The 13531-nt window shown below is 42.5% G+C and overlaps 1 protein-coding gene across 1 annotated transcript in view; it reads right to left on the minus strand.

The window, feature by feature from the left end:
• The window catches only part of Asah2 (N-acylsphingosine amidohydrolase 2), a 118495-nt gene that overhangs the window by 54134 nt on the left and 50830 nt on the right, over positions 1–13531 (minus strand). Inside the window, exons 8-10 of the mRNA NM_018830.1 lie at positions 7306–7482; positions 6111–6238; positions 4702–4779 (exon numbers count right to left, since the gene is read on the minus strand). Of these exons, the coding sequence (NP_061300.1) occupies positions 4702–4779; positions 6111–6238; positions 7306–7482 (383 nt within the window). The remainder of the gene's footprint in view (positions 1–4701; positions 4780–6110; positions 6239–7305; positions 7483–13531) is intronic.

The raw sequence follows: 13531 nt of genomic DNA on the forward strand, positions 1-13531 counted from the left end.
GAAGGACACATGCTCCACTATGTTCATAGCAGCCTTATTTATAATAGCCAGAAGCTGGAAGGAACCCAGATGCCCCTCAACAGAGGAATGGATACAGAAAATGTGGTACATCTACACAATGGAGTACTACTCAGCTATTAAAAAGAATGAATTTATGAAATTCCTAGCCAAATGGATGGACCTGGAGGGCATCATCCTGAGTGAGGTAACACATTCACAAAGGAACTCACACAATATGTACTCACTGATAAGTGGATATTAGCCCAAAACCTAAGATACCCAAGATATAAGATACAATTTCCTAAACACATGAAACTCAAGAAAAATGAAGACTGAAGTGTGAACACTATGCCCCTCCTTAGAAGTGGGAACAAAACACCCTTGGAAGGAGTTACAGAGACAAAGTTTGGAGCTGAGATAAAAGGATGGACCATGTAGACACTAGCATATCCGGGGATCCATCCCATAATCAGCTTCCAAATGCTGACACCATTGCATACACTAGCAAGATTATGCTGAAAGGACCCTGATATAGCTGTCTCTTGTCAGAGTATGCCTGGGCCTAGCAAACATAGAAGTGGATGCTCACAGTCGGCTATTGGATGGATCACATGGCCCCCAATGGAGGAGCTAGAGAAAGTACCAAAGAAGCTAAAGGGATCTGCAACCCTATAGGTGGAACAACATTATGAACTAACCAGTACCCCGGAGCTCTTGACTCTAGCTGCATATGCATCAAAAGATGGCCTAGTCGGCCATCACTGGAAAGAGAGGCCCATTGGACACGCAAACTTTATATGCCCCAGTACAGGGGAACGCCAGGGCCATAAAAGGGGAGTGGGTGGGTAGGGGAGAGGGGGTGGGTGGCTATGGGGGACTTTTGGTATAGCATTGCAAATGTAAATGAGCGAAATACCTAATAAAAAATGGAAAAAAAAAAGTGAAACTAACAAAAAAAAAAAAAAAGAAAGAAAAGATGCCACTGAAATTTTAGCATTTGCTATTTGAGTGATGTCAAGTGAACTGAGGGGAAAGTAGACAGGTTAGAAAAGATGGAGCTACTGAGAATAACCAGGCACTATGACTTTGGTCAAGATTCACACATGTCCTATAAAAATGTCATACATATATGACATATATATGGGTGTGTGTGTTTATGGGTGTGTGTGTGTGTGTGTGTGTGTGTATATATATATATATATATATATATATATATATATATATATATCAAGAAGATCTTATGTATGCTGCACAGCTTGTATTTCAAGTCATGATTCAGAATGACCCAGAACATGCTCTCTGTGTATGGAGTAAGATCAGATCACATAGTGCTTTTGCTTGGTGGCATGGAGGGTGAGGGCACACAAGAAGATAGAAATATTACAGACCTGGATCAGCCAGCGCAGTGAAGGCTGACAGTTACAGATGCATGGCTTGTGGACCAATCTGCCTTGCATAACTTTGTTCTGTTGCTCAAGTTGACACTCTTCCTAGCTCTTCAACAGTCAGTCCCCACTTGTGACCTCAGATTAAGATACTTTAAGGATTTTCTATTCTCTTGGTCCAACGCAAAATTTCTCCTGGTTTTTGTCACTATTTTGTTTTTGTTTTTTGTTTGTTTTGTTTTTAGTTTGGCTTTAGAAACAAAGTCTCAACATGTAGACCAGGCTGGATGAAACCTCTGGACTGCTCCCTGAGTGCGGGAAGGGAGGTAGGTGCCACCACCCTGGGCAAGATAAAAATCATTACTTTGTATCTAATCTGTGCCTCATACAGCCTGCCCCTTTGTCCTCTGCTCTCTAGACACCCTGATATCCTATCAGTTGTTCAAAAGGAACATCACGGGCTTCTCCACGCACACCAAATGTTCCTCTCAGCCTCCATCTTTCCAGTTAATAGGCTTCAGCTTTTAGCTCAATTCATTTCCTCAGGGAAATATTTTCTGATCTTTCCTACAAATTCTTTTAAGATAGCCCTGTACCCATTCCTTTCTAAACTTATAACCCACTTATACTTTAACTGTATAGTTTCTAGCATTTAACCCGATCATTTTATGTATATCTTATGCCTTCTGCTCCCTTCAGTGGGTTACAGGTCCTATGAGAAAACCAGCTATGCCTATTTTGGCTCACCGCATGGGCAGCACAGGCCACGATGTATAGGTTCCACAGGCACTGGTAAGAGAGTAAGAATCAGCCCTGTGCAGAGAGAAGACAGGATGTCCACAACTGGGGGACTGGGTCTCCAAGAGCGACTCCAAGGGACTCATTCAAGGAATCCAAACACAAGCATTAAATTCTAAGATATTTGATTTCTATTTTTAAGGCCAAAGAATGAACCAACCGTTCCTTTCTCATTTATAGGTATCTGGTACAAACTCACTGACTGAAGAAAGTAGGAAGGAAGGGAAGATGCGAGGATGATTTTGGCTATGACACAGGGCCAATCACTTCATCTCTGTTCCCCAGCTGAAAGCCACACTAGTCAATTTCAATTCTTTCTTCTTCTTCTTCTTCTTCTTCTTCTTCTTCTTCTTCTTCTTCTTCTTCTTCTTCTTCTTCTTCTTCTTCTTCTTCTTCTTCTTCTTCTTCCTCTTCTTCTTCTCCTCCTCCTCCTCCTCCTCCTCCTCCTTCCTTCTTCCTTCTTCCTTCTCCTTCTCCTTCTTCTTCTTCTCCTTCTTTTTTTTTTATTTCCAAACTCCTCCCACTGTGGGATTCTACATGATATCAAAGACCAGCACGTGGTGGCCAAGTTACTTAGCAGCCCCCAGATGTTTTTAGTGTGTCTATGTATGTTTGTGTGTGTGCGTATGCCAGGTACAAATGAGTGCCTGCACAAGCCAGAAGAGGGAAAAGAGGATACCAGATTCCCTGGAGCTGGATGAACATGCAGTACACAGAGTAATGACCCACATGACATGGGTCCTGGGAACAGAGCTTAGAACCTCTGGACGAGCAGCGAGGGTTCTTGATGACTGATCCATCTCTCTAGTCTCATGCCTCAGACTTATGTCATGGATCATTTTTGATGTATTCAAAAAACAGATATCACTATGTGGCGAGAGGCGGGAACAGTTGTGTCAAGGAGAACATGTTAGAAGTGGCCAGAAACAATGGTAAGTTACTGCAGGATGTCAGGCACGGCACACGGAGAAGCTCTGCTAATAATCTTAACCCTGAGACTCCCAGATCTGCCACGCGGTGATGTGCAAGCAGCACAGAACATCTTGGCCCCACAGCTGACTGTTTTAATCGCCTGATGCCATTGTTGAATGATTAGAAACTAGTACGAGGAAACTATAAATGATTTCAACCACTCAGCCTACTGCTAAATAGAAAGAGTAAGGGCAAGGCCCTTGCCCCACCAATTGTGGGTTACTCTGTAAAACTAATTAAAGATGTATGTTTTGTGCTAATCCTCTCCAGATCATAGTAGCTCATACCAATGTGCTCTACAAACTAGAACTTGAAGCCTCCTTCCTTCCATACCTTATCCCAGACACATTTTAGCCTTTAAATACGTTGGTATTATATTTCCCAATATCTTACAGTATTATTAAGACAGTTCATTAACTCATTCATCATTCATTAATAAACATAACAGTTCTGTTGATCATCTTATTTGTCTTATGGTTATTTGTTTAGTTTATCTACCATTGAGTCTACTAAAGGACTCACTTTGCTCCCTAGTATGCATGGGATAAGACAGACCCATAATTGACGCCTACAGTCACACAGCTGAGAGGATGAGAGCCTAGAGGGAACCCAAGACATTTGAATGTAGCACCAAGCATTCCCAGAAACTTTCTGAGGGCATTTTGCATCACTTTTAAGTCCAAAGGTCAAGGTGTCTATACCAATGCTAGCCACCTACACCATTCCTAGATTAGTTCAAATGGCTTATGAAGACAAGATGCCTTCTCTTTGAAGAAAACCAAACCTGTACCTTCTTTCATGATGTCCCTATCAGATAATTGTGTCAAAATCTGTACTAAGACACAGTGTTGTCTCTTCTCCATCCTTGGGTTGCTGGCTCGGCTTCTATACCTAGTTGGCATTGTTCTGCATTAAATATTATCCTTAGGAAACACATCAGAGAAATTCACATGCTACATCCTGATTAAGTGACAAACAATAACATTTACTGCCTTGCTAGCTGTGGTAACACTCAGCAGCATTCGGTAGGGCTGAGGCAAGACAATGGCTAATTCAAGGCCAACCTGGGGCACAGCAAGTTCAAGCCAGCCTGAACTATATAATAAGATCCTGTCTCAAAACCTTAAAGGCTAGTGATGCAGCTTAGTGGAGAACTGGCCTAACATGTGTAAGACTCTAAGTTCTATCTCTAGCACTGTGAAATCAAAGCAAAACAACTTCACTGGGTTCTTTAAATTATGAGCCAGATGTAGATAGCCTGAGGTTACCTCTAAAATCCCTCACTTGAGCCCTCTTTATGCTAATTAATTTACATGTGAGCTGCTTAGCCCTTATAGACTAAGAACCATGCCCAAGTTCTCGTGGTGGGATCCAGTTGTGTCTGATGCCAAGGTTGGACTTCTAACCGTACAACAATTCTCAATACTTAATGTCATGTGTATCGTCTCTTTTTTTCTCTCCCTAGAATTGTGAAAAGACACTAATCTAGGAGAAGGAAGGAAGGGAGTTAAGGAGAAAGATTTAAAAAAGGAAAGGAATGGAATACCTGATAAGACCCAAGTCTTCTCCATTCAAATCCACCAGTTTCAAGACCAGCATTTCCTTGTCTGTGTTTGAAGAATACCTATCAGAAAAATGAAGAAACTTGGTCAGTTTATCATAGAGACTGACCCTAATCTACTACAAACAATAGAAGCAGACACAAAAACTAACAAAACAGGGCTGGGTGAGACGCCTCAGAGGATAAAGGCACTACCCTGGCAAGCCCCATCTCCAGAACTCAGAACTCACATAAAGTAAAAGGGGAGAGCCAGCTCCCAGAAGTTGTCCTCTGACTGCCACATATGTGGTGTGGCATGAGTGCTCTCAAACACACATGCACACATGCATTCTTGTGAGCATGTACAGGTGTGCTTGCATGCACGTGCACACACACACTCAGACTAGACACATGTCGATGCCTCTTAGTGAACACCATAGTAAAAAGAAGCCCTAAACTACAGCCAATACCTCATTCTTCAGGTTACAATTATGACCTGTGATAGGGGCACTAGATCAACCAACTGAAGCTAAAATGCATTTTTAAATCATATGTATGTCACAGTATAACATGGATTGGTCTCTTACAAATAGGTTTTGCATTTGAAATGTCCACTCATATCAGCTCTCAATGAAATCTCTTCAGAAGGACTTGGAGAGTGTTAACCACAGTTGGCCAAGACCTGAGGCTTCAGAATTCTTGTCTTTTCAAGGGAAATCAGATTCTAACTCCTACAACTAAGTAGCTTGGGAAAGTATACAAATGCAAACTGTCAACTGATAGGAGTTAGAGCTGTAAGCTCTAAGAACCCTGTTAACTGCCACAGTGCCCATGTATGCCTTCTCATCATTCACGTGCCTCGTCATCACTTTAAAAAACACAAAGCCCTCGGGCCCACTGGCTCTTCCGTTTAGTTATGATTGTGTTATACCTGGCTCTCCCTCCCAGAATCTCTCTCATCCTCCCTTGCTCAACTCAGGTAGACTGTGATGGTGCTTCCAAACAACAGATAATGAGCTAAAGTAGCTTAAACCCTGCTCTTTCAATGGTATGCTTTGCATGATCATATTTCCACTCCATAGACAGAGAAACTGAGATCCAACAAACTGAGATGAGAAATCCCAGAAAGCTACCCAGTAGAAAAAAAAAAAAAAAATCTCGAAGCATCTACTGTCATCCAAGTCTCCGTGTGGCTTCCCACAGAAAACCCCGTGTACAGAGACGACGGTGAAAAGAATTGATTTCTGTGTCTATATTCGTTTCTGGTTTCTTCTTGCCTCAGATAAACATGTTAAGGTTGTTTTCTTTAGTACGCTTCTGGGACCCCACGACATCCAACAACTTACCAGCTCTGACCTTAGACTTTCATTGCTGTTGCATAAAGATGTATAACTATCTCGATGGTTCCCGCTTACCTTGCTCTCTCTGACTGTGGATTCAGAAGGTAAGAGGAGGGGCTTCGGTTGATCTGCACATTAGCAACATTTCCTTTGTTGATAAAGATTTTGCCTGGTTTAAGATTTGTGTGAGCTATATCAATGCTCTGAAATTAAAAAAAAAAAAAAAGAGTTGTAAGCTTAGGTGTCTTTGGAGGGGTGATGGGCAATTCAAACAGAGGAGGCCTCTGTCAACATCCATTGTTTCTAATGTACCCTGACTATAGGACCACAGCTGGAGAATCACAGGATCAGTGTCAATCCAGAGGTAAATGAAAATGACCTTCATAATTGAAGTGCTGTTGGTAAGGATGCTTCTGTCTATTAACCACACCCGCAAAGAGTTCCATGTCTTGGGCTCTGCGGACAGCTGGGTCATGAACAATCTGACCTTTTAGGTGGCCCAAATGGGACACTTGATTCCTACCACTGTGGGTTAAAATTTATTTTCCTAAGTCATACAAGTAGCCAACCTCATCATCCTCTTTATTTTCAAACATTTAACTGAGAGCCACGGGAAAGGGGATATTTTAGTCACAGCTTAATACATGTTAACGTAAACATTCTGAAACCAAGGTTTAAAAAAGAATTAAGCTATACTATACTCTTACTAAGGTATGTTATGTCTGCTTCCTAATTTACTGAGTTCTTTTATAATTGCTATTTCTTAAAGCCCAAGACATTTATTTCATAAACCTTTAACACATTGCTAAACACAGTAGGAAATATGTTATAAAGAAAAGCCTGCCTTTGTCACCTGTGTACTAATCCAAGTCACAAAAATTACTATACTGTTTAGCTTACAGAAAAGTCATGTTTTTGCAACTAGCCATGGCAGGTGACAATCTGCTGCAGGTGCTCTAGCCTCAGGGAGAAAATAGAGGTTCACGACCTGGATGACAAAGCTGTTACTTAGCACCTGGCCTTCTCCTTGCCCCTACAGTACTTCCTTTCCCTCCTTATCCACGCCCTGCCACCGCTGAGTCCCTGAGGTAGTCTCCCTCCTTCTGAGGTAGGGCATTGTAGCATCCACTATAATTTCCTGGTGATTGGTGTCTGAGCTGAAGAGAGACAGATGGGCTTCTGGTGACATTGGGAAAGAGGAAGAAAGGCGGGTGAAACGGAAAGATCCGTGAGAACATAAGCTGTATCTGCTAGGGTGTTCTTCACCTACCTTCATGATCCCAGAGACTATGTACTGAAAGGTCCGGTTGCTGAATCCCTCGCTGGCGAGTATATAGAGTGTATATTGGAAAAACCCTGCTGGGCCAGAGTGTGTGTGAATGGCACTCAGGATAACATTGTCTCTTCGATACAGAGAGCCATATTTACTCTCTAGTCTCTTCAGGACCTTGAAGGAAAACAAAACAGAGAACTAAGAAGAATCCTATAGCATCTCAGCAAGATGGGGGCTTCTGAAGAGCTCAATCAAGCACTGGTCTGCCCTGCCCACTTCCCTTTCAGCTGGCCCTTCCCTCCAAGCTGCTCATCATAGTAACAAGTGTAATGATGATGACTGCGGATGCTATCATTCTGTAGGGCCTTGCTACATGCAAGTACAGCCATGGCTAGGTAGTTTATGTACTTTAGGTTATTTTAAATATTCATAACCACAAAAGTTGTTATTTCTAACCCCATTTTTTCAGCTGACAACACTAATACACAAGAGTTGATTTTTCCACAAATCTAAAGGGCAGTGAGGCCAAATTTCAGGCCCAAGTCTCTCTAACCAGGACTCTTCTGTATTCCTCTTTTGAAATCTACTATTTCTTACTGATAGAAATATAGTGGGTCTGACCCTCCAAGGTGTCTTATTACAATGAAAGAGGAAGACAAACATAATTATACCACCTAGCGATGAATTCTACACAGGAAAACACGGCAGGGTAAGGAAAATGGTGATGGATGGTAGTGAAAAGAGGTCTTCTGGAAGAGGGGCTCTGTTTGGCAGATGTTTACATGAAAATAGAGAAGCTGCTTCTTTTGGTTATAGGAAAAGCATCCCAGCCACAGTGAACAGACAGACTGCAAAGGCTTGCTTTGCAAGATCAAAACTCCTCTGTTCTCTGAGCTGGTCTTTAAGAAACCACCTACTGTGTGTGAGGCCACCCCAAGAATCCGGTGGAGAACTCACGGTGGAAAGAACCATCTTGTCAGTAGTAATATGACTGGCACATGAGTGAGGAGCCATGCCACTCAGGACTTAAAAACAAACAAACAAAACAAAACACACCATCATCAAACCAGATCGGAACTGCTTTGAGCCACCAGGATTTTTAATTTCATTGTTCAGCAACAGACAAAGGAACTTCAGTAAATGTTCATTAGATTAGGCAATCAATAAACACACATATGTATATGTACACACATACCTATACACACAACGCATCAAGAAAATACTGAAAAATGTACATGTTGCTGAGTAGCTAACTATGATTCATTTGGTGCTATTATTGTTTCTATGCGGCATAGCATTAAAATGATCCCAAAGAAGTGTCAGTCACAAAGCAACCTCTAGCAGCTCCTCTCATGAGATAGTGCAGTCCAGTTTCAGCACACCACTTACATCACAGCTTACGTGATATGATTTAACACGCAGAGATATCAATTTACTCTCTTCTCCTTTAACTAACAAGCTCTATCAGCCTTGCTCCAATATTGTGGTCAGGAAAGCAAAACAGCATCGCTTCTCGGCCTTCTGGCTAAGATCAAGTGTAGGAAAACAAAACAGAAGACCATGGAAAGTTTATCTATGCCCCTAGGGTTACCATGTGTGATGGCTATTTTTAATGTCAATTTGCTACAAATTAGAATGACCTGCTAGTCAGCTAGAGCGATAGCTTGGTGACTGAGGGCACTTACTGCTCTTGCAGAGGACACGGGTTCAGTTCCCAGCACACACATGGCTGCTCATACCTGTCTATAACTCCAGTTCCCGGAGAGCTTATGCCTTCTTGGGCTTCTGCAGCTATTGTACACATATGTACATATACATAGATGGAGGCAAACACTTGTTCACATAAAATAAAATAATAAAATAAGTAAATCTAAAGAAGGAGAAGAAGTAAGAAGCCTTAACTGGGGAGTTTTCTTTTCTTTTTAAAGATGTACTTATTTTATTTTATGTAAGTACACTGTAGCTGTCTTCAGACACTCCAGAAGAGGGTGTCAGATCTCATTATGGTTGGTTGTGAGCCACCGTGTGGATGCTGGGGACCTTTGGAAGAGTACTCAGTGCTCTTAAAGGCTGACCATCTCTCCAGCCCTGAGGAATTGTCTTAACTGCCTTAATTTATATGGCAAGACCCACACCAAATGTGAGAAGAACCTTTGAATAGCAGCCAGACAAGGAAACATTGTCACCGTTTACTCTCACTGCTTCATTAATTTATCCTGCTGCAGCTGCTACAGACTCCTCTACTGATGCTAGAAGTAGGGTTTCTAAGCTTCCATCCTTGGCTGAGGACTAGCTGCTCTCTCAAAACACAACAGGACCTCAGTGACAGATTGGGACTGCTTAGACACTGAGAAACTCCCAAGCTCTTGGTCTCTCTAGTTTGAGACAGCTACTGTGGGTCTGACCACTCCCACTGCCCACGCTCCCAGCCTCCAGCACCCAGTGATCACCAGGTTCTCAGCCTCTCAGCTGTGAGACAAACTGTTGCTGCTGCTTCAATGAAAGGTGATTTAATAAAATATACGGTTTTCTATTTTTCATGCTATCTTTTATGTTCCTCTACAGAACCCTACTAGGTCATATTCACATAAGCAATACTGTGGGAAGAGAATGAGTTTTTCACTAGCATCCCTCTGACCAACTAGCCCTCCACCCCATCCAAACACGTTTCAGTGTCTCTTTTGCTTAGCTAACTCTAGTCTCAAGGACTTGTCCCTCCCATACATTCCCATAGGCAGGAGCTACCATGCTTACTGAGAAGAAAAATCTATCAGAAAGAAAAATGATCAATGTCTGACCACTGTGGAGCTGAATTAAAGTCAAAGGCCACTGTTCTCCAGAGTTCTCCACTAGGACAGGGAGGTGGGAGAAGACAGAGTCAAGTTTAAAGCTGCACACACCATTCATTTTGCCCCTAGTAAAGGCTAACTTAGAATTTTAGATGTTGGCACATTTCTTTATGCTGAGTCAAGAGGCAAGTTCTTAAGAAAAATACTATGAACCTTGGATTTTAGAACAATAAACAGCTCATATATATCTTAACCTACTGCCTCTGATAGAGATTTAAGGGAAAAGAAATGAAGTGTAGAAGTGATCTCCAAACCTGTGAATAGCTGTTAAAGACAATCATCCTCCACTTTCAAGAAAGCAGGGTTGTGTCCCCTCAGAGCAAAGTGGTCACAGTCCTGTCTATTGCTCACTTCTGAGTCTTCTCTTTCAGTTCCACTCTGCTGACAACACTCTTGGGAACAGGATCAAAAGAGCAAGAAAGACCATCTGTTTTCCTTTCTCACCTCACAGTTTACAGATTATCCCTATCTCCATTCCGCACTGGCAATGTCATCAGTCTTAGAGCAGAGATGGAGAGCTGACCTAAAAGCTCATGTGCTTAGCTATTTTCATTTTTCTTCTACGTTACCTTGGACTGACTTGTGAAAACTAAGTGGGTTGGTATAAAGGCCTTCCCCTTGGACCTCAGATTGCAAGGGGGAGTTAAGACAGAAAAAGGTGGTTAAGTCAAGACCACTATTGACCAAAGGGCATCTAGATTCTGACCTGCCAACCTCTCCATACTTCCATCTCCATCTCCACTGTCTGCCTTTTTGCTCATGACTCTCCTACTGCCAACCATCTTTGATTGCCCAGAAAAGCAGTGTGGTGCAGTGGTAATGAGCACAACCTATGGCATCAGGATGTCCAAGTTTGGATCCTAGCTCTGACAATTCCTCATCACACAACTTTGGCTAAGCTACTTTAGTCTCAGTAACTTGGTTTCTCTGTCTTTCTGGCCCCAATATAATAACATCTTCTTCACAGAGTTCGAGGGCTGTTAATACCTATGGGTCATTCTGAATAGTACCTGGCTCACCATGAATGCTAGTGTTTATTCAATTTATTCCTGAATTATCTTCATATCTTACTATCTTGTAGTCTCACTGTTACCCCATTGGATTCATGTGACACACAGGAAATTGCCAGGAAGAGGTTGGCAACCCCTCCCCAAACCCTAACTTTCCTTTCTGCCTTCTAACACCTTATACGTTTTCTGTTTGACACACATAGTATGACCGCTGTTCTCTTATCCAGACTCCTACCAATTGAGTCCCCATGTTAAAGAATCTACAGCCGGGCATGGTGACACACACCTTTAATCCCAGCACTTGGGAGGCAGAGGCAGGCGGATTTCTGTGTTCGAGGCCAGCCTGGTCTACAGAGTGAGTTCCGGGACAACCAGAGCTATACAGAGAAACCCTGTCTCAAAAGAACAAAAACAAACAAACAGAAGAATCTACTAATCTGCAACTTTCCTTCTAGTTGCATGTAATTCCAATCTGAATGAAGCCTCACTGTCTGATCAAACATCCTCCATAAAACTGACTTTATGTTTCTCTACTCAAACACTGTCCAAGATTCCACATTTCCCACATAACTCACGTCCATTCAGCATCCAAGGTTCTCGGTGACTGTGATCACTGTACCATCCTAAGATATCTCTGTATACATGACTCCATATGGTCAGCTGGCTCTCCTCTATTCCCTCCAAAAGAGGTCTATCCTCCTCCTTTCCAGCTCTCTGTTTATTCTGCCCCTTACTTTGCTCTCTCCCTATCCTAGTTTGTCTTCTATCACTGGGATAAAATGCCATGAAAAAAGCAACTTATGGAGGAAAGGGTTTGTTTATTTTAGCTTTAAGTTGCACTACATTATGAAAGGAAGTTAGAGGAAGAATTCGAGGCAGGAACCTGAAGGCAGGAACAGAAGCAGAGTCATAGAGGACCACTGATTACTGGCTTGCTCCTCCCCTCCCTCCTGGCTTACTTGGCCTGATTTCTTATATAATCCAGTACCCATATGCCCTTATATACCAAGGGGCACTGCCCATTAGTCTAGAAAATGCCCCCACAAAATTACAGACAACTCAGATAAAGGCACTTTCTCAATTGAGGTTGCCTCTTTCTAGATGGCCCAAGCTTGTGACAAGCTGACAAAAAAAAAAAAAAACCTAACCAACACACTCCCTCTCCACGGTGAAGTATGATATCTACTCTGAAAACATTTTCCTGATTTTCATTCTCTACATTTCCTTGTCTTCTTGTGATAGTCATAAAAGACTACATATGCCCATCTGACCTAAATAAATAGCCTTCCTTAAGCTTCATAGTGAGACTTGGTCTCAAAACAAAACATAGTGCTAAAGCTTAACTTCCCTAGCTTTAAGTATGTATAGACTTGCTTAGTGAACAGAACAGGGTCATTGTGGACAACTGCTAAAAGTGAGTTAGAAAACTACTGTCTCCCACCCTGCAAGAATTCGGGATGACTGAGTGGAGGCCTGAAGCTTCCTGCCAACAAGCCCATTAGTGAGTCATCTTGCACATGGATCTTGCAGCCTGAGTTAAGCCTTCATGTCTGTTCTTTGCCATCCTCATAACTGAGGAGAGAACCCAAACCAGAACCATGTGGCTAAGCTCATCCTGAACTCCAGTTCCACAGAGCAAGTAAGATAATTAAACCACAAGTAAGCCTGGTACTCAGAATGTAGAGGCAGAAAAACCGTAAGTTCAAAGTTATCCTAGCATATGCCAGTGACTTTCTGACCATCATGGGCTACATGAGACACTGTATCAAGTAAATGGGATGGGGCTAAAGTCTCTCTTTTAAAGACCTGCAGTCTCAATTAACCTAGACCCCCACGATCTCTCAAACACTGGATCACCAACCAGGCAGCATACACCAGCTGATATGAGGCCACCCAACACACATACAGCAGAGGACTTCCGAGTCTGGGTTTAGTCAGAGAAGATGCACCTAACCCTCAAGAGACTGGAGGCCCCAGGAAGTTTAGAGGTCTGGTGGGATGGGGGGTGGGAACATCCTTGAGGCGACAGGGGGTTGGTGAGGAGGTATGGGATGTGGAACAGTCAGAGGGTGGCCCAGGAGGAGAATAAAATCTGGAGTTTAAAATAAATAAATAAATAAATAAACAAACAAACAAACAAACAGTTTTCTCATAACCCAGCTTTACCATTTGCTAATAACTGCCTTAATTTTGGAAGGTGACCCCCCCTTCTCTAGGAGTTGGCTGTTTTGTCTGGGGAAAACATCAGAGCCAGCTCAGGGGTTTATGGTTGGCATAGGACTTAATTCCCTCCTCCTCCTCCTATCTGCACAGGGGAGAGAGTTCCACTACAGTCCCAAGAGTGGCAACCTCAGGTGGTGTCTT

Source organism: Mus musculus, chromosome 19, assembly GCF_000001635.26.
Source record: "Mus musculus strain C57BL/6J chromosome 19, GRCm38.p6 C57BL/6J".
NCBI classification, from domain to species: Eukaryota; Metazoa; Chordata; class Mammalia; order Rodentia; family Muridae; genus Mus; species Mus musculus.